This window comes from Heliangelus exortis, chromosome 23, assembly GCF_036169615.1.
Source record: "Heliangelus exortis chromosome 23, bHelExo1.hap1, whole genome shotgun sequence".
Taxonomy (NCBI): domain Eukaryota; kingdom Metazoa; phylum Chordata; class Aves; order Apodiformes; family Trochilidae; genus Heliangelus; species Heliangelus exortis.
Genome location: NC_092444.1, coordinates 7,293,392 through 7,321,318, shown reverse-complemented (window position 1 = coordinate 7,321,318; position 27,927 = coordinate 7,293,392). Strand labels below are relative to the sequence as shown.

The following is a 27,927-nucleotide window of genomic DNA, read 5'->3' as shown; positions in this document are numbered from 1 at the left end:
CAGAGAAAAAAACCAACCTGAACAGTTGTTTGCTTTTCTTAATTATTACCAGTTTGCACATGCCATCTAATGAGACTTAAATCAACACAGAAACACTGCAATTATTTTGATCATTTTTTCAATTAAGTCCTAATATAGAAGTAAAAGTAAGTAACAAATGTTCACAGTCTCTTTAGTAACAAAATCACTGAACACCACAGTAATTGTATAAACATAAACCTACTTAATTCACCATCAGCCAGAGAAGGAGCACAAGGAAACAGCCCAGCAACCAATTTTACCAGACAGCATGAAAGCTTTTTAACCACATTTCAGACTGCACGTTTCAAACATGGAACTTAGTTACACTGCTTCAAAGTGCTCCAGTTAATGACATACACATATAAAATGTTTCAAATCATCATTAATGCCTACAATTAGTCAGGCCCCTCTGAAACTCATCAAAGACAGTCCCTTCAGCTGCAGGGGCTCTGAAGACCATACTAGGACAGTAAGCGGATTTTCCTCTAAGTCCTTTCCTGCCATTAAGATTTGATTCCTTCACAGCTCTGGCACTGGGGCAGAAGATTTTCAAGTGTAACAGAAGACACACCTAGCAGAAAAATGATGATTTTTCAAAGCCTAAAGGATAAAGTATTGTACACCAAAGAATGTGAAATGACAGCAAAGGAACACACAGTAACCTTGCCATGCTTTTTCTCAGGAAGCAGATTGCTTTTTCATGGTTCCTTTTGGCATCTTCATGCATTTTTTTATGCCTTTTTTCATATTCTTTATCGGCTTCCTCTTCTTTTCTGCAAAACACAGGCAAACCAACAGCTGCAGCAGGGCTAAAGAAACCTTGAAACCACCACAATGACATATAAGGGTGGAATGGAGAGTTTATTAATACATGAAATGAGGACACCAGTCTTTCTCTCTCCCCCCTGTACAGTCTCTGGCTTTCACAAAACCTCCAGACAAATCGATAAACTGGTGTCCTCTTTCTCTCCAAGAAATCTCAATGAACTTGATCACAAGTTCAGCAGGTCCTGCTGGCCAACAGCAATGCAGACACAGTTATTCTGATCTACCAAACTTAGTTTCCTTAGACAAAATGTATTCACAGCTTTTGTCTTTAGTAAGTTTATTTTCATAGATTAGAAATCTTCACCTGCATAGCTGCAAGACTGTGGGCAATTCTTATTTTAATTCTATTTCCTCATAAGATATTCCTGAAGCAACCCCCAGATAAGAAACACAATAGCACTGGCATTTGAATTGGCTGATCTTCAACACCTGAAATAGTGAACTGGCTAAAAATAACACAGAGAAAGGAAGCAGAGTCTGACTTAGAGGTGCTTACTTTCCTCTGGAGCGCTGTTTTTCTTCCACTTGCAGAGCTGCTGTTTTTTCCTTCCAGATCCTCACTTTGGCTTGTTCTTGGTATTGCCTCTCTAGCTCCTCCTTAGATTTGTTCATTTCTTCGTGGAGTAGTTCATATTTTCCCTGCTTAGTTTCTATGTGCCACTTCTCAAGCCTTTAAAGCAAAGTGTGAGCTGTTTTCAGTGAAATGCTGAGATTCTTTCACTTTCTTAAGGCTCTTGAGTAGGTAAGGCTCTATGATGCAGTGATTAACTCTTGAAGCCATTGAACAGCACACAAACACCATAATCAAGACTGCTTCCCCTCATAGTTTCCTCATCCCTTCACTTACATGCTTTCCTTTAGTGTCAAAGCAATTTTCAGCTCAAAATCCCTCTCCAGCTCCAGTTCAGCGCAGAGCCGCCTGCGCATTGCCCGAAGGCGGGACACGGCTGGGCTGTTCACATGGAAAAGAAACAATCAGAAAGACATTGGAACCAAGAAAAGTTAAAGAAAAATCCCAACAAGATCAGCAGCAAAAAATAAAAATAGCTTCGAGGCTGCAGTTTACATATTGGAATTCTACTAACTTATGCAGTTTCTTGTTTAGACTTCAAGGTGTCCACTTAAACTATTACACACTGGTGGTAATTTACAGGAGTGTTTTTATTTCAAAAGCACTGACCAGCAGCTTAGCCCAGGCCCAGCACCCACCACAGAAGTCTCATTAGCATTCACCTCACCATTTTTGTTTAAGCAGCTATTCCATGTTGGCAGTTACCTTCCTTCATCATTCTATCCCCCATCAGCATACTTACTAACTTGAAGATTAACACAGGTCATAACATGCAGCTGCAGTTTGTTCACAATGCACTGGTTCCTGGTACACAAGCCACCCACTCCTTTCTATTTAAACCAAATGTGAAGAGTACAGTAAATTGCCTCCCACTTTATAGCAAAAACGTTTCAGAACAGCTCCTGGGTGCAGGACTACTCCTGAAAGGGAGTCATGCATTTTGCAAAGTAAAACAAACAGGAGAGAAAAAGGCATCTCTATCAATCCTGATTGGAGCTATTACCAAAAGCAAAACCATGACGTCTGAAAGTGCCACAGTACATGGGTGTTTGTTCATCAAATGGAATAGGAGTGATTGAGACTCTGATAAACACAACTGACAGCAGCAGACTAGGCTGATTTTATAACCTGGTATTGTTATGCTTTAGAACAGGCAAGCTGATCTCATTAATTGCACAGATAAACACAGTGGATGCCTTTGTGGAATCTTTGGTAAGCAGACATCCTCTCTACCTACACATTGCCAGCCTCCTCCTCTTTCTCTATTTCAGTGTCTGCACACTCCAGCTGCTTTGCCAGCGTCTCGATCCGCAGCCGACAGGCACTCTGCTGCTCTCTGCAAGAAACAGACAGATTATTCAGATTACTCACAGTTTATAGGCTCTTTGCTCTTTCCCACGGTAAACTTTCTTTTGGGAGCATGAAATTATGTTCACTTAAGCACTAACCTGACTTTTTTGAGTGCAAGTTCCTTTTCTTTGGCTGTGTTGTTGAGCTCTTTTATGTTCCTCTGTAAGGCTGATATGCGAGTTCTCTCTGTACTCTTCATAGCCTGAGTGTTGTTAATGTCACTCAAATTATGTTCCAAGCTTTCCCTTCGATTCAAAACACAGGATTTGCAATCAAAATAATGGCAAACTGGAAGGTTACCTGAAGTCTGTTGAACTAGCCAAACCTTATCTTAAAAAGATAAACACTATAGTGTTCCTGTTAGTAACAAAACAAGTTATTTACATGCTTGAATCAGATTTGTCTCCAGCTCCTTCAGAAGTCTCCTCGTTTCCCATCGTGCCACCACCAGCCAACTCTTCTTCAAGCTCGTATTCTGACAGATATCAAACCAAATGTTTAATAAGGATTTGAACTTTAAAATGCAAAGCTCTGTATACTTGCTGTCCAGTCAAAACGTGGGGTGTCCATCTTCACAGGGCTGACTCTTTAAGACTAAACCATTCTGGAGCCAGATGAGAGAGCCTAGAGCACTCCCAGTGGTGATAGGTGCCAATATATGAGCAACTGAATCAAGTCCATACAGTCAAACATTTGACTTTTACTTTAAGGAACTCTGAATCAAATTGCCTGATAAAGAACGTTCTGCAGCAGTAGCAAAGGGCTGGATTTGGAGTAGTTGGAGGTGTGTAGTGTAATGCTAGAGAACACCCACAGGAATCACTGCATTTATTTGGAGTATCATGCTACCCTAGAACTGGCCTGTTCCCACATCCTGAATTAAAAGACACATCAATGTTAGTTTTTTGTAAGTTGTCAAAACAATTCATTATTTTCACCTTCCCGGTGTTCTTTTAAATTAGGGAATGAATCAGCTTTGTCTTCTTCTTCTTCCTCCTCCAGAAATGGTAGAAATGAGTTTTGTTCTTCACCAAAGTAAGTGATCTCACTGTCTTCCATGCTGGTATTTCTTTCAAAACAACCAGGCTAAGAGAGAAAAAAGCACATGTTTTTTGTATATATTCTTCAAGAACTTCCACTAATGGTGACTGTGTCTTGAGATGAACTAATAGCATTCAGTAAATACCTAAGGCATGTGAAGTTAAGCTTTGAGATAGTCACACATTTTAAGTATTAGCTTTAATAAATTTCTCATAGAGAAGGACACTGCCATTTTTTTTAATAACTATCAGTTCAATAATAAAACAAACCTTCTGAATGTGTGTTATCCACTTAGCCAACCTCTTTACCCAGAATGATTAGGGACACCTTGAACAAACTCAACATGAGAGAAGTAGAAGAACAAGTAAAGTAAATTGTTCTCAAGTGTTGATACAATTTGTTAGAATTCAGTAAATTCTGTAATGCCAAACAATGAGTTATTTCCACATGGCTGAGCATTTAACCAAGATCTCATAGATACTTGTACCTGTAATTGATTTTAATGAAGTTGGTAGCTTTGAGTGCATTTATGTAAATCCTCTTGCAGAACTCAAAAGCCTAAGCTGAAAGAGTATCTATTTTCTCTAGTTAAGGAGCAGATAGAATATTCCATGGAATTTGTAGTAGGGAATAAACCAAGTTATTAGAACCACCTTAAAACCAAGGCAGAACTCCCACACTGGGCTCCGGTTTGTTTGAGATCTTGGTGGCTCTGGAAAGTAACACAAACCCCAGTCAAGCTGCCAGCCCTCCCGTAGCATCCCGAACACTTTCTGCTGGAGCCACAAAGTGCAGCTCCACCCGGGACACCCCAGAGCTGTGGGTAACCCAGCCCCGGGCCCACAGCAGGGCAGAGCCCCGGCACCTCCTCCATGGCAACCACAACCGGGGAGCCAAAGCCACATTGGCTTCCTGGGCTACTCCCGCTACAGACACCGCCGGGCACCCCAACCGCGCCCGGACCTCGCACCAGCTCCACAGTGGCCTCACGACGTGTCCCTGCGGTGCCACCGGCACCCCCGCACGGCACCGGGTCGCCCCCGCACGGCACCGGGTCGCCCCCGCACGGAGCCTCTGTGGGAACAGCCGCCTCAGGGCCAACCCTCCGAGCCCACACCTGAGGAGCCCACACCGAGGGAAGGGGGGAGCAGGACTGAGGCTCCGCTGCCTCCTGCCCGGGCAGCCCCCGCATCACCGCCCGCCGGATCCGCTCCCACGGCAACGGAGTCAACCACGTCCCGATGGCTGCGGGGCGGTGCGGGACCAATCCCGCGGCCGCCGCTGGAGGAGAGCAGCGCTCTGCGGGCTGACACCCCCGGGCACGGGTGGTACTGCCGGGGGACGGGCCCTGCGACTGACTGACAGCGGGTGACTGACAGAGAGGTGACATATCCAGGGAGGGTCGGTCCCTGAGAAACACCGGGAATACCCCTGGAACCTGCTCAGCACATCTTGGGCATCCAGCTTGGCTTCTGGGTTGAGTGAAAGCAAGAAATTGTCATCAAAATTCGAGCTTGTTCTTTATTTTCCGTAGATTGATAAACTTTAAGCAAGTTGGTGGAATTGTGATTGAAAAACCTTCTCTTAAGTGGATTCACCCAGAATTCTGCAACGCAGAAGTGGTGCGGATGTGAGGTTGGATGAGGTTCAGAATACTGAAGATTTCTGAGCTTCAGTCCAGAGCAAAGCTGCCTTAAATGTCTTGTCAGAAATCAGCCTGTACTGTTCTGACAATAGGATGGCACCATTAGTTACTAATTAAAGGTTATTACAGCAAAAATCATCTGTACTGATCCTGCTGCCCATTTGCAATGTCACATTCTGAGTGCCTCCTCCAGCTTCAGCAGCAACTACAGCTTCTGAGGCTCCTTCTAACACTTCAGCAATTGTTACATTATGCACAAAATCACTAAATGAAAACGTATTTAGATGATATTTCAGGAATTTGCATAGTAAAGCTACAAGTCTGTATTGATAAAATGTGTCTCAGTTGGAATGTTCTGTTCTTCTGAACCTGCTGTTTGCTCCCATGCCTTCAGTCATCAGATTTTAGCTCTTAATTGTTAATTAACTGGGTTTCCTTTCTATTTCTATTTCTATTCCATGTATTACCTTGACACAGTCAAGGAATGGTGCAGTTACATGCACAGAAAAGCAGTTTCTTGTCCTCTTATTCTTGGCACCAGGCCTAATTGACATGCCAGAGAAATTCAGCTATTCAAAGATTCAGAGTGGTTCAGTTATTAAAATATTGAGACATCATTCTGTAAGCAGAGCTCTGTACTGAAATAGACTCTGATCTGTACACAGAGATGGATGGGATTCTCAGATTTATTTAACTCCTCAATTGTAAGAAATATTTCTGTAATTTTTTATAGTTGCCATGGGAAGTAAGTTCTGGTATTTTGATACCACGCATATAAGCATGTGCTGCTAATCTAAGTATTTATTTCCACTGGTACCCACAGTATAGAGTATATCTTACTCACAGGGACCAATTAATTGTCCTACACTTACGCTCTAGGTTCTCATTCTTGAGAAATACATGGACATTCTTAGCTCTGTAGACTGTGGAATCTTGATTTTATGCCATCTATTCGTATTACATAAAACAAATTACATACAGACATTTGCAGGATTAAAGCTACAAGATGTAGGCTAAAAATATGCAGTGATTAACTGTATAGCTCTCTCTGCAGATCTAGAATAGATCTCACTGTGGTTAACTCTAAACCTGCCAGTTCTTGCACTCCTATATTTGAATGTGAAAGATCCGAGCACATTTCTGTCCCCCAAGAAAACATGTGTGATAACACCTGGCAAAATCACTGATTTTTTGGTTTCTTGTGGTATTTTTATGTGAGGTATTTATGCAGTCAGAGTTCACAACTGTTTGGAGGATTTTTGTAACTACAACAAGGAAGAAAGGGAACTGCAGTTCTAGCAATGAGGGTAGCCTCTAAGTGTCCCTTAAACCTGACCAGCAGGAAGAGCTGGTTTGTAACTTCCCTGTAAACCATGATTTAACCACTGCTGCAGCCAGAGACACAGCATTTGGAGGTGATTAGAAACTGAATTCCTAGGAAACCTTGCTGTAGCATTTACTCTGAACCAGGACAAAGTTCCAGCTGCTAATCCAACTTAACAATACAACTTAATAATACAGAAGCAGCAGACATTTTGCTGTGAGTTCTACAGCAGCCCCCTTCCTGCCAGCACAGGGGATTTCAGAGGGCACACTGCCTCTTACACCTGCCTGCACCATTTCCAGGCCACTGGCCATGACTTTGTGTCAGGCAATCTAGATTTTTATCTCCCATATAGACGTGACAAGAGAGAAGGTATCTGCAGTTCCTCTGAAAATGCTAGATTATGTCTCCCCAGAGAAGTTTGTATCTCCCAGTCCATAACTTATGCCTATCAATTCAGAGCCAGTGAATCTGTTCCAGCTTTAAGCTCCAGATTCACAAAAAGGCATTGGCTGATGCTACTTTTTTAGGTTTTGTAGGCGCTGACCACTGGTGATGCATCCCTAAGAATCTGGGTAGCACAAGTATAAATTAAAATCCTGCTGGTTTCTTACTGTGAAGTTAAATTTAGAGGCTACTTTAGTAGCACCTCCAGATCAATTGGAGCCTTAGCAGAACTGGACAGTTGGGTTTGCTATATGGTTACATACTGTGCTTCTCCAGGCAGTTGGCATTTCTTTTCTGAACGTTTCCAAGGTGACAGCAGCTCATATATGGAGCTCTCTAGCTTTTAGGCAGGAAGACATGCCAATAATGGAATCTTAATTTTTGCAGCGTGGTTCACATCAGATTACATAAAACAACTTCTGTGCCCATATTCTGTGATAGGGATCAACATTTTGACTGTAAATAGTGGCAAATTAGCCAATTAGCATCTTAACAAGGACTCATCCTTACAGCTGTAGTAAGAAAGAATGAGGGGGCATTTGCTCCCAGAGAACTCCAAGGGAATGAGCAGGGATGGCATCAGCTGAGAGTGCACCACTGAGAGCAAGAGTCATCTCCAGGCCTGGAGCAGCCCTGGCTCAGGGACAAAGTCAGGAATCTCATCCCAAATCTGGGAAGAGAAAAAGAGGGCCAAGTGTCTGGCCATGCTGCCTTTCATGCTCATAAAAAAACCCTATGTAGACTGAGGGAGGAATCAGGTCGTCTACAGAACACTTGAAATCTGATATAAACTTCATTGCTCATCCAGCTCTTTTGGTGAAAGGAAAATTAACATTGTGGTCATACTGATTTTTATTAAATGCAGACACATTTCAACTGGGGCCCCAGGGATGTGCACACAGTGCAAGCACAGCACAACCTCTGCAGTCCCACCATGCGATTGCGACTGTTATTCTCAAATCTCATTTATAAAAATAGACATATGTGTGTAATTTATATATCTAGAGACATTTGGCAACGTTGCCACAACAGTCTTTCATGAGCTGTTTATGTAGAATCGTGGGGGAATGAAACTAATTATCCATGTGGTACATTTTTTGCCTCTAAAAATTACATGTGACAACATGACATCCTTATTTTGCTGGCAGTGAAACCACCTGTCCTCTTTAGAAAATGATCTATTCAGAGTCATGCAGGTGATTCAGTGCAACTGCAAAATAAATTGAAATAATGTCCTTTTGATATGTTCTCTGTGGGTTTATGTGTACAACAGCAAAGATAAAGTTTGTCCCAAACTCTAGCCTGACAGCCCAGTCATGTTGGAGCATGGATGGATCCCTGATCTCTGATGATCCACCCAAACTCTGTGTGCAGGGTGGGTATTTTCATACAAACTGGTGCCTCCAGCCTTGCAGATTGAACAGAGGTAGTCATTTAATTGAGTGATAATAAGGCTTAAGAAAAATTTTGTATCATGGGCCATCTTTTTAAGAATATTTGACAGTTCCATGCCAGTAGCTAAAGTAAAGCTTTAATTGTTTTAAGAGGATTGGATCAGAAAGATCTGGGGAGCTTATTTATTTTGTTTTGTTTTGATGTTTTAATAGCAATTTTAATTGTTTTTTAATCTGCCTCTTGAGCAATTTTAATCTGTCATTGACTGTAAAGAGCTTGGGATATTCTGATAGAATTGCAGGAAATTAAACATATTGTAGATCATTATTATTTCATCCTCTCTCTCCCTTTGGCTAATAGGAATTACCAATTTTGAGTGGGGGTGTACATATATGTAACAGCCTGCTTTGCTTAATTATGTGTTTGTGTGCAGTAAAAGCAAGGCTGACTGACCTACCATTTGTCCTTCTTCCATATGATATAGAGGCTATAATTAAAGCCCATATATGTAAAAGGTTATTTGGTTTTGAGAGAAGTTACACGTTTATTTCATGGATCTCAAAACATCTCTGTTTCTGAAAAAGAGACACAAAGTGATAGCTAAATCAGTCCTGTGAAAGTAACATGAGGTTTTGTTAAACCCAGCAAAGCAAAGCACTTTCCTCATGGGATCAAAGTAGTGGTGAAAGAGTAGTTGTAAAATACAATTCTCCTGGCAATGATTCTTTTAGAGGATTGCCATTGTACTTTTACTTGTTTTAATGATCAAATTTGTAACAATGCTTATGTCTTTCCAGTGTGTGCTGCCATGAAGCAGTTACACCAACACACACTTACATGTGTGTTACACGTGTGTAAAAGACACACTCACACACTGAGTGTGCAAATGGCCCCAGCTGATTTCTGCTGGTTTTACAGATCTATGCTGCAGACACAGAAAACTGGTTGTTATTTTTTCACTAGTAAGTTAGATGACAGCTGTCAAGCCAGAGAAAAACAATACCAAGGAATTCTCAGAGCAGGCATACAGCTCATCAGAACACCATCCTTAAGAGTGGGGAAAATACAAAAAAGCAGCAACTGAAAATGTCCTGAAAGGTGTAAATCTGTTCTGTTTTACAGTGAGATGAAATAATTCTATTCTGTATGTCATCCTCAGAATTCCATTTGAAATTTTTTGGTTTCCCTTTTCCAAAAAAATATTTTTCATGCAACAATCCAACTATTTGTGTTTAAATTTAGGTCTCTCCCTCCTTAGCATGCATTAGCTGCAGGCATGACCACTGAAATACGCAAAGGAGGGAAAAAATCAGAAAGAAAATAAACTATCCCATCATTCTGACATGTCTGTGGCACATCATCCTGTATGTGTGTGTATGTTTGGGTAGGTACTGTGCTTGTCTGTACACAGTGTGCAGTTATTCTCCTCCTGGATCCCACGGGGCTGTTACTCCCCTCACCCACCACCCCTCAGTTGTCGTTTGAACCATTGTCATTAAATAATAATACAAAATTAAGCATAAAAACGATAAACACTTTACCCCAGGTGCATCCTTTCATTTGATTAAGGTATCTGCACATTCTTTTTTGCTCCTTCACAGTGTTTCCTTTGTGGGTTGGTTTTAAAATTGTCATTCTGGATTGAACAGCACCAAAAAGGAGAGGAGGCGGAGGAGGAGAGAAGAAAAGAGAGAATATGGAGGAGAAAATCGAGTTTGACCTGCAAGTAGAACTGAAACCAAACTCCCTCAAAGGCTTGTGGCCAGGCTCCCCCTGCCCTCCTGCGCCGAGCCCCTTCCTCGGGAGCAGGCTGAGGTCCCGGGAGTTCGCAAGACACAAAAGATGGAAACGCGCACCTAACGATGCCAGCAGCTCGGGATGGAGCATCGCAAGGGCGGCTGCACAGCCCCGGGCTCGCTGAAGTCACTCGAAGCGGCTGACTTGAGCGGTGCCCCTCGGGAACCTGAGCGAGGAGGCAGAAGTTTGTAACACCTTGGCTCTGCCTCTCGCGGGTTTGTACCGCCCGCCTGGGACAGCTTTTAGAAAGCGAGGAGGTGGCAGTTTTCCCCTCACCACAGCCCCCCCCCTCCTATTTATATTCCCTCTCTCCTTAGAAAGCTGCTGGAAGCCGGGCTGCAGCTGCGGTCGCCCCGGAGCCGTGCAGCGGGATTTGCAAAGGAAGGCGGGGGCAGCTCTCGGCACACACCCGGCTCCTGCTGCTCTCCTGCCCTTCTCCCTCTCCCCAGCCCACTCCCCAGCCCACTCCTCCTGGCTCCGGACAGCCCGCGCTCCATGGCCGTATCTCCCGCAGGACATGTCTAGCATCCCCGCAGCACTTTTAGTTTGCTCCCCCCTGCGCTCGGTGGGATTTATCTATCGTTTCGGAGGTTATTTTCGGCAGACAGCTTCGCACCCGGGAGGAGCGGCCGGAGGAAGAACCGGGCGGCTCTGAAGGCAGCCGGGGAGGTGATGCCAAAGCCGGGCAGCGGAGCCGGGCGGGGGTGAGCGGCGGAGAGACCCCCCCGGCTCCGGGTTCCCGGGCACTGCCGAGATTGTGGGGGCTGCTGCTGCTGAGCAACAATACCTTACTTTAAACTCAGCCTCAACTTATCACAGCAAGCAAGGATGGAAACTCTACTGGAGCTGTGGAGCTGCCCCGAGAGCCAGGGAACCTGGGTTTTGTTTGCCACCGCCTAATAAATGGGAGTAAAATGGAATTTCTCACCTGGGTTTTGCCTGCCTTGGTTCTACTGTGCACCCAGCAGCACAGGTGTATCAGGTAAGACAACACCTTCTCCTTTGTTCTTAGCCTGGCCTCAGGCAGCAGAGCTGGTGGTGTGGCTGGGGTGGAAATGCTGCCTCTGGCTCTAGCTTGTCCCTGTTGTGCTCCTTGCTCCCACTTTTCTCAGGGATGCCCTCCACTTGAGGGATACAATGCTAGAGCAGTAGAAAAGGGTCTTTATGAAGAGTTTCCTCAGTCTGCACCATCTTTTTTTTTTTTTTTTTCCTTGGGTTGATCAGTTTGTAACAAGAGGCCCGTGGAAGCCCTTTCCTGAGGGCATTTGCTCTGAACTGGGGGCAGACACGTTTTGTGCTGGCTCTGCACACCCCTGTGCAGCCTCATCCCCTAACCCAGCTCTGTGGGGTCCTGCTTGGGCATGAAACTCCCCCATAAACCCAGCCCAACCAGTGGGATACCAACTGAACAGCTTTGCTTAGGGCCTCCATAGGCACAATTAAAAACCCCAAAATCCACACATTCCTTTCTAATGGGTTCATTAAGTCTCCTGAACTTGAGATGAGAGGAAGAGACTGGCAGAGAACTTAAAAAAAAAAAAAAAAAAAAAAAAAAAAGGAAAGAAAGAAAAAATAAATTTGGAGAACACCAACCATTTCTAAAAATAATAAATTGTAAAGATACATGTTTGCAATTCCCTGTCTCTGCTTCTGAAGGTGTTAGCTAGGCAACCAGCTATGGTCTCTATATATGCTCTACAGATCTGGAGGCTGGATGTGGAGAAAGCTTGCCATGATTATGCAATGAAAATAGAAGGGGGAGTAAAAAAGAACTTGCTGCATGTAAAAACATGCCTACATCACCCAGAGCAGGGATGGCTGTGCTTCTGAAGGGGTCTTCCTACTTCTACTTTACAGATATTATTAATAGCTTCAGAGAAGTGTACAAAGAAACGTGATAATTGTAGTAAGATAGCATTGCTGTTACAGTTTTTTGAATTAATTGGTGAGATCTGGTATTTTTACTGGGAAAGAAAAGGATCCTGGGGTAGAGGAAGTGTCAAGTCAACTGCCCTGATTCAGGACTGAAATGATGATTTGTCTCATGACCTTGAATCTGGTACCCAGGGTCAGAACCTGACACCCTCGTGCTCTGAAGCAATCCAGTGTTACAGTGAAGGCAGAGAAATGCTGCTTGACCTAAGGGCATTGAGATCTTGCCCATCATTTCCATGAGCTTCTATCTGCACTTGTGCTAGCATTATCTATTTTGGTTCAAAAGTGGTGTTTGGGTATAAAATTCCAAAAAACAAAAAAGGAAGAATTTTGAGGAAGACTCAGCCTTCTCAGCCTCTGTCTTCAAGGTCTTTTTCTAGGCACACCAGCTGCTAGGATATCTGCAAGCTAAAATTTGTTAGATAAATTATCTTGTGTTTGGATTAATTACCAAGTTATTTGACTTTTTTCCTCCAGTTACACAGCAGTGATGAGCTGTTTGTTAGAAATAAATATAGTCATGTAGGGCAAGGCAAAATCTGCCTTGTGAAATTCCAGCTGTTCACTGTGTAGTAGTTTTCCAAATCTGCCAAAGTGTAAAACATTCAGTGGTCCCAGAAAGCTGTTTTGTTTAGCACCACAGTCTTCTGAATATCCAGGATTTAGCATGGCTATGGCAGAACCTTGTTCAGTCTTGTAAAAAGTAACCTTGCTTCCCTGTGTACTTTTGCTGAGCTGAACAGAACTAAGACAAAAATTTCTCATTGCACCAGTCAAATTTCTTGCTCACAGGCAACCTATAAAGTAATACCCCTTGTAAGGGCCCAAGAAGCACATCATTGTCTGCCTTGGAGTTCTGTAATTTTTGAAAAGTAGGAGACGCTTTTATGAAGAGCTCTGTTTTATTAATTCTGTGGTTTTATAATAATGGGCAAAACTGCCAAAAGCTACGTTTTTAAGCTCTGGTTTAGTTTTCTAACTGTATTGTGATCCCTGGTGCTGATGGCAGAGACCACCCAATGCCAGGTTCTCTGCTGGTGAGGTCTATGGGCTGTGTGCTGACAGGTGTAAAAAACAGCTCAAAAAAGGAAGAACATTTAGGGAGTCCTGAACTCAGTGGCATGGTAGAAGACAGCCCAAAGGCAAAGCTACCTCTGATGACAAAGTTAAGGTCTGGCAGAGGAGGGGGGTGGCAATGCATGTAGCCTCCTTCCTCAGAGCATTTCTGAATATCCTATAAGAGTGCTTTAGAGAGCTGCATTTGAAGCAAATTCTCAGTGCTATTTGAGGGAGCCAAATTCAACCAAAATCACCACATCCTTGTTACCCAGTGCTGTTTCCCAGTAAACACTTTTAAAAAGTAGTATAGTATTATTTGGTCTGCTTGAGGCAGTGATCAGTGGCAAAAGATTTGGCATTTACATGATGGAGAGCTCTTTGGGGCAAAGATTGGAGCTTCCACTATTTTCTCAGTTTGCTGAGCTGTGGATGCTGCACTAATAAATGTGCCAGAGTGGATGAGATTCATCTGCTGAAATACACTTAATGAAATATTTGTGTGGGGAAAGAGTGCTATTGATAGAGTTTGGGAATGTGTGTCTGTACTTGGCAACTCTTTACTGAAAGAGATTTTAATTCTCTAATTAAAAATAGGTATATCTTTTATATGGGAGAGTCTACTGTGTAAAATGACTTCTATACATTTGCATAGAATTGTTTTCCTGTTGAGTCTCCTTCAGCCTTTTAGTTCTGTTCATGGAAACAGCTGCTTTAACACATGGATATGTGATCCATTTTCTATAGCTTGAAACTCACAGAGAGGAAACAAGGGCTTTTATGTTCAAAAGGTTGCCATGAATTAAGCCTAATGATTTTTCAATTACATTTCAAAATAGAAAACATATTTACAGTGTGCTTCACTGAAGAGTCAGGAATGGCAGATGGAAAGGACACACATACTACTCTGGATAATCCTGCCCTTTGACAGATTGCTCACTGACCTTGCAGGGTATTCTTTGCCTTTTTCCCAAGAAAAGGTTTTCTTGAGTGGCAATGACATCTGGGACATTTGTCCTCAAAAGATTATTTCAAAGAAAATGAAATGTACACCATCCCAGTCCTCCCTATCAGACAAGCTGGTGCATCACTTGCTACACATGACTGTGTTGCCACTTGGGCCTGGTGCACAGGAAAGATAAGCTTGTTGATGAGCTGTTATGCCCCCTGAATTTTACAGATCAGTAGCTTAATTTTACAAAGTCCTTTTCTTACTAAAACAAGCTTTACAGCAGCTTACGTCAGAAAGCAAAGTTGCTGAATCAACTAATAGTAGTTTCCTTTCTTTTCATCTTTACTGCTTACACTATGAAAAGTTAATCCCTCCCAAAGCATCTTCTCTATTCTGGCCTCCCTTTTCAAGGTACAATAATATTTTAGGCCATGTATAATCCCAGCTGCTTATCAAGGATGAATGACACTCTACTACTGCCCTTCCTGTAACTCTGAAGGAGTGGATATGATGTACAGCAGCCTGGAGGAATGGCTCAAAGGAGTAACTGCAAACTGGCCTCTAAAAGCCATGAAAATAAAGGTCTGCTTTTCAGTGAGGACTGCAAATATTCACACTTTTGTCTTCATCCCATTAACAAACCCTAAAAAATAGAGGTATTATAGGTAGAATAATATTCTTTAGTTTGGTATTTCTTTCTTCCCTCAGTATTCTTATGGGACAAGAAAAGAGGGAAATGGGAGATTTCTGCTATGCTGAAGGACCTGGGGAGACTTTTAGACCTAACGAGCACAAGTTAGACTGAGACAAGCAGAACCTGGACTCATTCACACCATGCTGAATCACACACCCAGGTGACACAGTGGTTCTCCTCTCTGTATTCTTTCCCTTGCTCCATCAACCTCCCTGGCAGTCTGCCAAAATGTAGTTTGAAGAATATGGCTGCTTGAAGTGATCACTGGACAGTTTCAAGGTAAAGTTGAGAGTAGAGGTTGGAAAGGAGCTCTGGAGGTCACTTGGTCCAAGCCCTGCTGGAGCAGGGCCACCCAGAGTTGGTTGCCCAGAACCACATTCAGGGCATTTAAATATCACCAAGGAGGGAGAGCACAGCCTGTCCCAGAGCTCAGCCACCCCACAGTGAAAAGGGGTTTCCTGATGCTCAAGCAGAACCTGCTGTGCCTCAGTGTGTGCCCCTCACTCCCAGCCCTGTCACTGCCTCTCTGGAGCAAGCCAGGCTCTGCCTGCTTTGTACCCTCCCTGCACGGATTCATGTGCATTAATTAGATCCCCCTTGAGCCTTTTCTCCTCCAGGCTGAGCAGTCCCAGCTCCCTCAGCCTCTGCTCACATGAGAGATGCTCCACTCCCTTAAGCATCTGCATGAAAAAGGCTAATGTTAGCAAAAGCTTTTGGTGACTCTGTGATAACTGCAGGTTATTTTGACTCACATATTCTCTGTGAGTATCTAGGAGGCATTCTGTGAGCACCATGCTAGTGTGTGAGTAACTGAGCACGGATCATTTTGTTGCCCATTTCAAAGAAATTTAAAAATGAACCAGTACTATAAACATCAACCAAGTAAATCTAGCCATAAAATTATTCCATCTGTAATACTTTAATAACTCCCACTGGTATTAAGTGCATATAGCTCCACTAACACATTTGTTCAACTGATGATCTGACCCTAAGGCTTTATTAATAATAGAAACAAGATTCATTTTAATTGTGTCATGGATATTTAAGTAAAACTCCCTCTAGATTGTAATCTGCTTAAAACACATGGCAAGCTATAGCCCCCCAGTTTTTAACCCAGCTCTCATAATTTTAATTTCTTTTTATCTCTCTGGCTCTCCTTGATGCCATTAAATCAGAATACTGACATGGGATAACTGCTGCATACTGTAAATGCTTTTTCAGGACAGATGAGGCTCCTGACAGTCCTCACAGTGACATCACTTCTTCCACAGCAAGTGACATTATCAGTCATCTGGGGATGAGCTCTTGGGGCACAAAAGTAGCAATGTCTGTTGTGAACAGGGAGCAGCAGAATCTGTTTTCATTGTTTTTCTGAGGTTGAGTACTCATAAATACACCTGGTGTTCCAATACTACCATGACTTGTCCCAAGTCCTTTTGTACTGTTGTGTCTGTAGAAGTGCACGGGCACTGTCCCATCCTGGCAGAGCACAGGACAGGTCCCTAATGTGCAGTCACTGTCTGACAGGAGTATTGTTTTCAAAACACTTTCTAGAACTCAGCTGCTGTTTTAGCAACAGGAGTTGAAAAGCCCCATACTGGAAAAGTGAAGAGATTTTAGGCAAGTGTATTAATTCAGGAGTTTTCTAAATGACTGTAATTATGAAAAGGTGTGAAGTGTCATTCTTTACCTATAGAAGGAGGAGCTCAGACATTTTGCTGATTAGGAACACCATCACATATCTGTGGCTGAAACTTAGGAGTGACAAATAAGTACATTTTTAAACAAAGTACTTTCAACACAGTCTCATATTCTCTAATCTGCTGAGGACTTAATTAAAAAAATATTTATTTCCTGTATCAATGGATAGCCTTAGCATTTCTAGAAATAGGGTAATGCATGTAAAAGAAAACAAATGAAAGATTTCTGAGCTGCAGTGTTTGATGGTATTGCAGAAAAAAGCCAGATCTTAGAATCTGGATCTTGCCAAGTATTAGGAAACCATCATTTCATTTAAATAAATACTGACAGTTGGGTGATTGAAAGACCAGCATGCAAGAAACAGTAGTATGATAGAAAGAAATATTTATATAGTTGATGAGACCCAATAAAGAAGGCAGAAATTCTGGCAACATCTGTTTTAAATCTTCAAAGCCCTCATCTAAATCAGTTATGTTATTCCAATTTATGTAGCTGAAAATATGGCTCTGAGTCTTCCAAGATCTTTACTCAGAAGAGATATAGGAACCTGAGAAACAGTCATTTGAGATGAATGTACAGCAGTGTGCTCCTGGCAAGGAAACAGTACAAATGCAGTCTAATAGATGACCTCAATTTTAGCATTTTGCTGTGAACTAATGAAGTTCCAGGTTGGAGCAGCATCCTTAAACGTTAAGGTCACTTAAGCTCTGTTAATGTTTCCAGTGTCCCTGCTGCTCAGAACTTACATCTATACATTGAAATCCCAGAACTCCTTCATTACAGAATTGACTGCCATGAGTGGGGCAATCAAAGATTTTTCTTTCAGTCCCTTGTGAGGAGAAGAGTTGGGTACTGTAGGATACTCTGGTACTACACTGGCATGTGCTGAGCTGCATGCCCAGCCTGGCTCATTCTGCAGAGGACAAACATGTGCTTTATGTGGGTCAATGCCACAGCAACATTGGAAGGAAGTTACATAAATACCAAGACATATTGTTGATGGTTTATTCTCTGCAGCCTTTCATCAGTGCTCAGTGACTTGCTCTTTGTTACCAGTGAAATATCTCTCAAATGCCACGTTTATTGCTCGACTGGGTGGAAGGTGCTAAACCAGTGCTCAGACAGCTCTGGTTTAGTGCTTGCATTCAGACACTCTGTGCATTCACACCCTCTCAAGCCACTGGAAAATCTTCTCTTTGCAAATAGTTGTGGCAGATGTTTGTGCCCTTCACTTATCTGTTCCTGTCATGTCATCACAGTGCTGACAAGGGCAATGGTGTGAGCAGGCACAGATCTGCTCCAAACAAAGTCTTCCAGCTGAGTTTAAACAGTTAATGAAGACAATAAAAGCTTTCCTTAGTTTATAGGGATTATGGAATAGCCACATAACTGCTTCTGCCAGGGGGTGGGGGAGGTCCCTTTTTGGTGGTGCTCTGCTTTCAGCTGTTCACTTTTGAAGTGACTGTACCTCTGCAGTGTTCAGGGGGTTGCACACCTCTTAGCATTGCTTTTCATATTCCTGAGGCCCCGGGGTACTTTTCACAGCATGCAAGATGTTAAATCCAGATTTCAGCTGTGTAATTTTTACTGTTTTCCCATCACAGTTGACAATATACCAGTTGCCTTGATCTCAGCTGTTCCACAGTGGTACCAGGAGCTGTCACAGCTGCTGTGTCCTATTATCCACATAGCTTCATTTCAGCATCCACAGGTGCATCTTCTGCAGTACACAAAGTGTCCTGATTTCCCTCATGCTTTCTTCACTTTTCTAAATATTTTTCCAACTTTTTTTGTAAGGAATAAACTTTTAAAAGTACGTACTTCTACTTCAGAAAGAGACCATAGTCTTGCCTGAAATAGGTTTTGATTTAAACAGAAATACCTGAAATGGTTTTCCTATTTATATACAGTATTTTTTTACTAAATTACCAGTATAGCTGATTATCTTGTAGGTGGCCTCTGGTGTAAAAGAAATCAATCTCTTTGTTTTCTGTTACTTTTCTGTTTGTAAACATGGCCAGGTTTTAACAGCTACATATTCTCTTTACCTAGAGCTATGAATGACATCGGAGATTACATAGGTTCCAACATTGAAATCTCCTGGTTGCCCAACCTGGATGATTTGATGAAAGGCTATGCAAGAAATTTCAGGCCTGGGATTGGAGGTGAGACTTTGAGAGTAATGTCTCTTTTTTTCTTACAATCCTCCTACTCTTTGATGTCTATGTGAATTTCATCCTCTACACAAGTAAAAGGTCCTGGTTGTCTATTACTTAGATACTGGAAATAATGACAACCAACACTTTGCTTGATCTTGAAAACAGACTGTACAAAGCAATTAGCAGCACAGCCTTCTTGTTGATACAGTTCTTAAATCACCGATTTCTAAGGTGAAGGAATTTTGGATTACATTAAGTGGTGATAATTTCTGCATTCACTTGAAGTCGTGGTGTCTGGAACTAGATGGTGTGGTTTCCAGAAAGGATTCCATAGTTGCCATTGGGTGTGATTGTATCTCATGTCCTTTGTCACTGAAGTGAGGTGTTCTCTTGGAAACTGAGGATGTAATGTGTAAAAGATTTAACTCTTTTAAGGTCGATTTTACTTGGAAAGAGTATTTTATCATGGAAAACACTTGTATGAGTTCACTCTGCATGAAAGAATTAACAGTTTTAGGTCACCTGTGTTTTTGTAGGTATTATGTTGATGTACATCATCCTGCATTCAAACTTTTTTTCTCAGGTCCTCCTGTTAATGTTGCTCTTGCAATCGAAGTAGCCAGCATTGACCACATCTCAGAGGTGAACATGGTATGTTACCAGTTAAACAGGGGACACTTAATACATTTCTAGGCACTCTCACTGTGTTTGTTCAGTATCCCTGTTTCATCAGGATTTCTCTTCTCACAGGAATACACCATGACAGTGTTTTTGCACCAGAGCTGGCGAGATGACCGCCTGTCTTACAACCACACCAATGAAACTCTGGGCTTAGACAGTCGCTTTGTGGACAAGCTCTGGTTGCCAGACACTTTCATAGTGAATGCCAAGTCTGCCTGGTTCCATGATGTGACTGTGGAAAACAAACTTATCAGGCTCCAGCCAGATGGAGTCATTTTATACAGCATCAGGTAAGTGAGGAAGCCTGCAAGTGTTCTCTTTCATGTATTAACTTTTTGAGCAGTCTGTAAATCAACCATTCGGTTTTCATAGGATGATTTCCTAAAATTATTATCAATTTAAACCAGAACAAAGTAGTGGTTACTCCTGTCATAGGTCCCTTGGCTTTACCAGGGTTACAGTGCCAGGAAGGTAACCTGGGTAACACTGACATGTTTTCCACTCCATAATCACTGACCACTTTCAGAATGTCCTGAGTGGGAGATAAGGATCTCCCAACTATCAGGACACCAGGCAAGGAGATGCTGAATGCAGAGCAAAGATTCTGTTCTCTGACCATTTTCCAAGGGAACTATGAACCTGATCTAGGTTCAACTTCCCCATCTTTCAGAGAAAGTAGTACTTCCTCACTTTGGAAGAGTGTTGTTGCTACAGTTCAGTAACTATATTTAAAGTTAATGATCTAAAAATTGATGAGTGTGCACCTTTGAAACAAAAAGTTCAAAGTCACCCCTAAGGTATTGGAAAAGATCTTGGGGGCAGTGGCAGGGAGGAGATAGGACTCAGAAGTGTCCTATTTATCATCAGCAGTTTCTGAAGCATCCTCTGACATTAGACAAGTCATTTGACCTTTCTTCAATTTCCCCTACCTTTGGGTTCCCCACAGACTTAGTAAAGACAACAGCCATAAGGACATGGAAAGCAGTTTCCTGTATCAGTATTAAGGTTTCAAAGTTTTCCATTTAGTCTTCAAATTAAAAGATGAAAAGGCTGTATCTGAATGCAACTAACGGGTGTTCACATTGCTTGGAACAGGATTACCTCAACAGTGGCCTGTGACATGGACCTGTCCAAGTATCCCATGGATGAGCAAGAATGCATGTTGGATTTGGAGAGCTGTAAGGGCTGAGTACAGTCTTCCCTATCGTCTGTATTTGGGTACTGTGTGGTACTTGTGTGGTACTGGGCCTGCTGGAATGATTTTGTTTCAGTCAGTGATGTGGGGGATACCTTAGGATTTAAAAGTAAGGGGTACAAACATGAATCCCTTCATTCATTTTGGGCATTAAACTATGGAGTTTTGAGTTCTGGTTCAGCTCTGATCCAATTCAGAACTCTAGGATTTAATTTAGTGAAGGTGAACAACTGACAGTTCTGCTGACAAATGTCTGGAACTTTGTGTCTCATGTAAAACCTAGTGCAGTTGTGACAGTCACTGGCAGTACTGAGGCTTGCAGCAAATCCAATAAGGATAAGTAGAGAACCCCAGAGGCAAAATTCAATGTGCTATTTTTTCTTTATGAGAAATCAGTAAAAAGAGTTCCCTGGTTTGAATGAATGCCACTGTGACTAACCCTTACAGGGCTGTCTGGTTTGCCAAGGCATTCCTGTGTCACAGAAACCAATCAGAATACTGCATGGATTACCCTAAATTCAAGTGTATTCACAAAGGAGGGTGATGAATGAATTTATATTTTGCCCACCCTGTACTTTTTATCTGTGATCTGTATGTAATTCCCATTAATACTTGTGATAGAAACTCACCACTGACACAAGCAGAGGCCAAGCAATCAAGGGCAATGAACCCAGCCTTTTGTGGTTATTATATCAAGGAGCTGAGAGGTCCTGAGGGCTCCAGAGATTTCTGAAGAGCCATTTCTGAGCAGATTTGCTGGCCTATTGATGCAAGTTTTTTGTTGTTTTTTTTTTTTTTCTCTAGCACTGACTTTGTTTTCTAGGCAATTAACCACGATACCATTTTATCCTGTCAAAAACAGCAATCTAGTTTTACTTATGTAATCACCAAATGCAGAGGCAGCAGACAGTGAACAAGCCATCAGTTCTCTTGCCCAGCAAGTTCTGTGTATATTTTTGGTGGCGTTTGAATTTTTAAATTGAATTTGAGGATTTTGGTTTCAGTGAAACAAACACAGAGAAATAAAGCCTCTTGAAACAAATGAATGGTTTAGTAGCACAGTGTCTATTAACAGTAAAACTAGGAAAGATCAGTTTCCTATGGATCTGCATAAATTCCATAAATATCCCTCCTTTCTCTCATGTCCCTGGTGCTCTGCACCTCTCCCCAGCAGTTATCTTCCAGCTGCCACCTTTGCCAAACCACAGGCATGGACACAGGGCTGAGTTAAACTGCTGGTCTCTAACTGGATGCACCACTTTGACTTCCTGTTCTCCAAGCCCTATTTCTTACAAACTTTTAAGAACCTGGCATCTCTGAAACTTTTACCTTTCTGTCATTTCTGTTGGAAATATTGAGGAAGTTCAAAAGCTCCTAGGAGGAGAAGTGACAGCAAAACAGTGCGTAGGCAGTTTGCGTAGGCATTATTTTCTGATTAAACCACTTTAAGGCTGGGGGAGGCCCTAACAGTTGTTTCCAAGAGTGGGGATTCATCTGAACATGTTGCCTGAGTGCTTCACTTCCATGCAGTGTCCATTTGTAAAAGCACTGCAAGGGATTGCAAGGGCAGATACAGATCCAACAGGACCCAGACTTTTTGGGGACACTGGGGGAATCTCTGACAAATGAAACCTGTTTCCCCAGCACTGCCTGACTGGTGCAGAGTACCTACCTCATCAAAGCTGTGTGTGACCTTGGAGCCAGACTTACAGTACAGAATTACAGGCTGATCTGCCTTCAGTAGGAAGGCAGAGATGGATCAGATTTAGTAATTTTCTTCTACAAACAGAAATGTCTGTGGCTCTAAGATCCAAGCACAGAGAGTAGGCTAGTTTGAGTGCTACAGTAACAGTTACTCTACTTTGAGTGAGTATGCAAATGAGCTTTTTGAATGATAATTTGAATATTTGTCATGACACTGAAGTATATTGTTCCATGCCACATATTGCCAGTCAGCGTGAATCAACTTGGATTATTCTTCCTGTAGAAAAGCTACCCTAGTGTGACACTGATGCTGCCAGGACATGGAATTATCCAGACTGAATCACAGCATGTTTGCAGTGGAACTCAGGAAAATCAGTGTGGCTGAAGGCTTCCATGATGAGTCCTTTAAGTTCTTAATTCCTTCCTCAAACTTTGTGTTTATTCAGCTTTCTCTTGGCAGATGGCTACTCTTCTGAGGACATTGTCTACCACTGGTCAGAAAACCAGGATGAGATCCATGGGCTGGATAAGCTGCAGCTTGCTCAGTTCACCATTACCAATTACCAGTTCACAACAGAAATGATGAACTTCAAATCTGGTAACAGGATCTGTCTTCATTTCAGGGACAGTATTTGAGTTTTTCCTGCACAGGGAAACCTCCTGTATCTATAATAGAAAATCCTTCTTCTTAAGTGACTAATTTAAGAATGTGTCAGGTTTCTGATAAGAGTTTTCTTTAGCTTAGCTGAGCCTCCAGGTAGCCACTGCAGCATGTGGTGTCATTTGACAAAATACTGCATGGAGTAGCCAGACAGCACTCCATAAAAAAAAAACACTTGAGGTGTAGCTCACAATTTCTTGACCTAAATTATGACTTCAGATAAAGAAAAATTTCCATTAGCCCTGATGTTCTGAGGTGTATGTTGTACAGTCAGACCATTGGAGCTCTAGCCAGTAGAAATCAGTGGTGTGTATGAGTATCTCTGGGTTTATTGCAATGTTTGTAAAAGATTGGAGTAATTTCTTTCCTGCTGATTTTTCATCCTCTTTCATGTATTCAGATTCTCATTTATGCTGCACATCTCCTCTAAGCTCTTTTTTTGAGTTCGAAATTAACTTGCCCTTTTAAAAAATCTAAATTTAGTATCTGGAGGACTTTCTACAGCAGATGATAAGACAGTACACATTTTGAAGCAATACTGTTATTCGAGAAGACTCATGGTTTTATTTTCAGATCTGGTATTGATATGACCTGAGACAAATCTTTTGACCTATTCGTAGTTTACAGTGCTAATGAGAACTGCAGTACCTAATCAGGGGGTTTGAAGACTAATTTAACAACATTCAAAAAAGCACTTTGTGATCCTTATCCAAAAAATGCTTAAGAATGTAGTTCTGTGTCATTAGAAGAAAGAGTATTTTGAATATCAGTTTAGCTGCAATCCACACAGTCAGAATCTTCCTTTGCCTGCCCCTTTTTTCCAGCAGGTCAGTTTCCCAGGCTCAGTCTCCACTTCCACCTCCGTCGGAATCGAGGAGTTTACATCATTCAGTCTTATGTTCCCTCTATCCTCCTGGTGGCCATGTCGTGGGTCTCCTTCTGGATCAGTCAGTCAGCTGTGCCTGCCAGAGTGTCACTGGGTAAGGCAGACAGGCTGGGGAACTGGCAGGGAAGGCTGGGTGCTGAAGATGTGATTATGCTCTCTGATAATCCCCGTTTTCCATGAAGGTGCATTTGTGAATATTATGTTTACACTTGCAAAAGAGAAGGTCCTTTATAAGATTTCCTTCATATTTTAATTTCTGTTATGCTATCAGAAATTCTGCTGCTATCAGAGCAGCTGCTACCATATAGAACAGAAAATAACCATCGAAAGATGGTTAAAAGCAATAGCAAATGTGAGACAGATCTATGAAAGAACCGAGAGAGTGACAAAAATGGTCTTTGAGCTTGTGGAGCTGTTTTTCTGAGTGAGGGCTGCAAGTCCAAATGCAAAAGTTTTTGAGGGTTAAGTCTTCTGATGTTGTTTTTTCCTTCTTTACACCAAACCCAAGGAGAACATGTTCAAACTGCATCCCCATGCACAGTCCTCTACAAGCTCTCACGGTTTGAAAATCAGAACCATGCTGTTAAAGGGCTTCAACTGGGAAAATATTCCTCAGCTTCAGATCAGTAAATCCACTTATTATCGTGTATATTATGTAAGGTAACTTTTCTCACACTCCACTGCAGGTATAACTACTGTTCTTACTATGACTACACTGATGGTCAGTGCCCGCTCCTCACTCCCACGAGCCTCTGCCATCAAGGCACTGGATGTTTACTTCTGGATTTGCTACGTGTTTGTCTTTGCTGCACTGGTGGAATATGCATTTGCACATTTCAATGCTGACTACATGAAAAAGCAAAAGAACAAGCAAAAGCTGAAGGCGAGAAGGAGAAGTGGAGAGGTCAGTAAGGATACTGTGAGTCATTTCACACAAGTAATCACCCTGCATTGTGACCTTTTTCTACTAGGAAAGCAAATTCTCCTCTTTGGGAAAAAATATTTCCTGGTTAATTCTTTTATCATGTTAATGTGAGAAGCAGACAAATGCTACTGCTGATTTCCCCTTGCAGCATTGTTAACACTAAAGAAAACATTCTTATGTGGTTAGTTGCTGGATTTAAGAAAGGAAATTGAGAATAAGAGATAATGAGTAAGAAGAGAGGTGAAGTATGTCTTGAGACAGATTTTTGTGTCTTACATTTTTGAGAATATTTGATATTTGTCCCGTCCTCAGTTATAGCAGTCTTCAGTTCCTCTTGCTGGGTGAGGGCAAAGTCATTATGACAGTATTATATGAGGGAAGTATTACTGGGGAAGAAAGGTCTTTCCTCACAAGATATTCTTGAGTAGCTGCTGCTTAGTAGCTAGACTGTTTTAGGTCTGCTACAGCATAATAAAATGCTGTCACCAAAACAAAAACTAGGCCTGTGGTCTTGAATGTTGTCCCCTGTAGCTTACATGTATTTACACCTGAGGAGCACAAATACAGACATAATTCACATGGACTTAAGCTATGTCAAGGTGAAGCCCAGTAAAACTGAACAAAGGGGCCCGTAGATTAAATTTCTCCCAGGACTCCAGACAGCTTTGCTGCCTTTGTTATCTGCCTACTGATTGCTATTCCAAGTTCTCCTCTTTCCTTTGCAGGTCAACGTGAAGAATGCCATTGTGCTGTTTTCCCTTTCCATAGCTGGTGTCAACCAGGAACTGGCCATTTCCAACAGGAGGCACCGGATTCCCAGAACCCTGCCTGGGGCCTATGGCACAATAGAAATAGAAACTGGAGAGACAAAGCAGCAGCAGCTGATGAAAATGGATAAAAAGAGTGGTCTCAAGTCCCTCTTTAAGCCCATTGATGCTGACACCATTGATATATATGCCAGAGCTGTGTTCCCTGCAGCCTTTGCAGCAGTCAATGTTATATACTGGGTTGCATACACAATGTAAAAAAAGAAGAAAAAAAATGAAGAAAACCCATATGGAGAGCTACAAATTGAACAATACCTACAGACTAAAAAGCCCTTGCTGAAAGTGTACTGATCCATCTCCTCTCAAAACATTTTCCAGTGAGCTCAAGACATTTCTGAAGTCAAGAAAGTCCTTGGATAAATTACTCCTCCAAGCAGCAATTCCTCCCTGATCTGATGTGGCACAGCAGTAACTGTACCCTGCCAAACAATCCTTATTTCCTCTATTACCGTGAGACAATTTTTCATATGTACATATTTGTAGCAAAAGTTTAAATCTTAAATTACCATGGTTTTCTTCCACTTTAAAGGTTGACCAGTAATGAAGATCTGACTTTTCACACCAAGATCATTTCCAGTTTTGTAGTGGAAGAGCTAATTCCTCACTTCCACACAGGAGTGATTTCCTGTATCTGTCTGTCTGTGGGATGGTCTAAGTTTAACAGCAGTGGTAAAGCTGGAGTTTTTAATCATAAAAATCTCATTAATCAAGTGGGGAATAGAGGGGAGGGGAGTGGAGGCTTTTTCTTAAATTATTATTTGTCTTGAATAAATTGAAAACATTTTGATGCTCTTAGTCACAGCATGAAATAAAATATACTACATAAAATTCTACTGAATTGTTAAAAATGACTGTATTATGTTTCAGATCTAAGCTACTGAAAGTTTAAACACTTAAACACAATAATGTTTATTAGCTTAATAGGCCCAAGTAGACAAAAGGGATTTAGAAACACAGGAAAGCTCAGTCTTTCTATGTTGCATTGGGAAAATATTTTAAGATGTTTGATAACAAAGGAACTCTTTTCATTTTCAGGAGGGATTTTAGAATTCATTCTGTTAATTTTCAGTGACATTCTTCCATGTGTGCCTCTGAAAATATCCTTTTCGTGTCTGTCCCTAAATAGCTGAGTGAAGTAAGAAAAAGCCATAAATTTCTTTAAGTTATTCAGTTGCTTTAGATATTTTTGCCATGTTTATTCAGAAGCTGACCTAATATTATAAACCTCTTCAGTTTCATTATTTAACACTGAAATTTGTGGGTATCACTCCTTAATTCAGGTCTAGATCCTCTCACCTAACTTGTGCAAAATAATGCTTTGTTCTGTAGGTAATTCCATTGCAGTCAGCAAACAAATGCAGTATTCACAACAAGCACAAGTTTCATAATTAATCTCCAAAAACCTCCACGGTAAATACATTGGGGTATGGATTAAAACAATTGAAATAGTTTGTGTGGAAACCAACATAGCAGATATCAAAAGGAAGAGATTTTTGGAGGATTTTGTTGCCTTCAAAGTGAGAGTTTGCTTCAAATATAGAAAGTGACACAAAAGAAAATATGAAATGACAGAGGGAGGGAAAGAAGGAAGCAAAGCAAGGGACTGAAAGCTAACATGGACGGGAGCATGTGGAGGTGGGAGATTAAACAAGCTGAAAGATGTAGATAAGAAAAGAGTTGTGCTGGGCTTTGAAGATGGGGATCTTGAATGCAGTGGCTGATGATTTATAGTTGCAATTGCAATAAGGATGAAACAAGCATTTGATCACAGTGGAGTGTCTGCACATTCCTCCTGCCTCACTTGTCTGTGACATACAGTTTGATTTCACATGAGCAGCACTGAAAGACAGAGCATTTTAACACAGATTTATAACTTAAGAGTTGTTCAATATCGCTGATTTAAGAGGATGTGCTGAAGAAAAAATAATGATCCTGAACTGAGCTGTAACACAAAATAGGCTCCCTTCATAAATCAGGTTTAGGTTCACCTCAATCTTTAGTGTCTGCTCTCATGGAAAATCTGTCTGCCAAGAGTGTACTGGAGTGTACTGGAGAGCACAATCTGACACCAAGCTGGAATTGTTCCACAAAGTTCTCACCAGTTTAGCCCTGTCCTGAGACACCCAGATTCT

The 27,927-nt window shown here is 41.8% G+C and overlaps 2 protein-coding genes across 7 annotated transcripts in view; one reads left to right on the top strand and one right to left on the bottom strand.

Annotated features, from left to right (window-relative positions):
* The window catches only part of CFAP74 (cilia and flagella associated protein 74), a 60,157-nt gene that overhangs the window by 27,621 nt on the left and 4,609 nt on the right, over window positions 1-27,927 (bottom strand). The window contains exons 2-9 of one of the 5 annotated variants that reach the window (XM_071767023.1): window positions 11,348-11,559; window positions 3,709-3,856; window positions 3,155-3,245; window positions 2,869-3,015; window positions 2,658-2,756; window positions 1,697-1,801; window positions 1,346-1,519; window positions 684-794 (exon numbers count right to left, since the gene is read on the bottom strand). In XM_071767023.1, the coding sequence (XP_071623124.1) occupies window positions 684-794; window positions 1,346-1,519; window positions 1,697-1,801; window positions 2,658-2,756; window positions 2,869-3,015; window positions 3,155-3,245; window positions 3,709-3,829 (848 nt within the window). In that variant the 5' untranslated portion in view covers window positions 3,830-3,856; window positions 11,348-11,559. Of the gene's footprint in view, window positions 1-683; window positions 795-1,345; window positions 1,520-1,696; window positions 1,802-2,657; window positions 2,757-2,868; window positions 3,016-3,154; window positions 3,246-3,708; window positions 3,857-4,464; window positions 4,589-4,781; window positions 4,854-4,928; window positions 5,037-11,347; window positions 11,560-27,927 lie in introns of those variants that run through there. The other 4 variants (XM_071767021.1, XM_071767024.1, XM_071767020.1 and 1 more) reach the window with 4 other exon arrangements.
* GABRD (gamma-aminobutyric acid type A receptor subunit delta) lies at window positions 10,149-26,628 on the top strand. 2 transcript variants are annotated; one of them, XM_071767026.1, is made up of 9 exons: window positions 10,149-11,401; window positions 18,810-18,922; window positions 19,500-19,567; window positions 19,667-19,887; window positions 20,693-20,775; window positions 22,957-23,094; window positions 23,982-24,137; window positions 24,730-24,947; window positions 25,694-26,628. In XM_071767026.1, the coding sequence occupies exons 1-9, from the start codon at window positions 11,334-11,336 to the stop codon at window positions 25,991-25,993; spliced, it is 1,365 nt and encodes a 454-aa protein (XP_071623127.1). In that variant the 5' UTR covers window positions 10,149-11,333; the 3' UTR covers window positions 25,994-26,628. The 2 variants fall into 2 exon arrangements, with proteins under 2 accessions (XP_071623127.1, XP_071623128.1); XM_071767027.1 differs by having other exon boundaries at window positions 10,150-11,401; window positions 23,985-24,137.

Bases quoted from the DNA above. Each gene is read 5' to 3' on its own strand.
- GABRD (XM_071767026.1), top strand. From the start codon at position 11,334: ATGGAATTTCTCACCTGGGTTTTGCCTGCCTTGGTTCTACTGTGCACC. The intron at 20,776-22,956 runs GTAAGGGCTGAG...TTCTCTTGGCAG, and splicing joins CATGTTGGATTTGGAGAGCT to ATGGCTACTCTTCTGAGGAC. The intron at 24,948-25,693 runs GTCAGTAAGGAT...TTTCCTTTGCAG, and splicing joins CGAGAAGGAGAAGTGGAGAG to GTCAACGTGAAGAATGCCAT.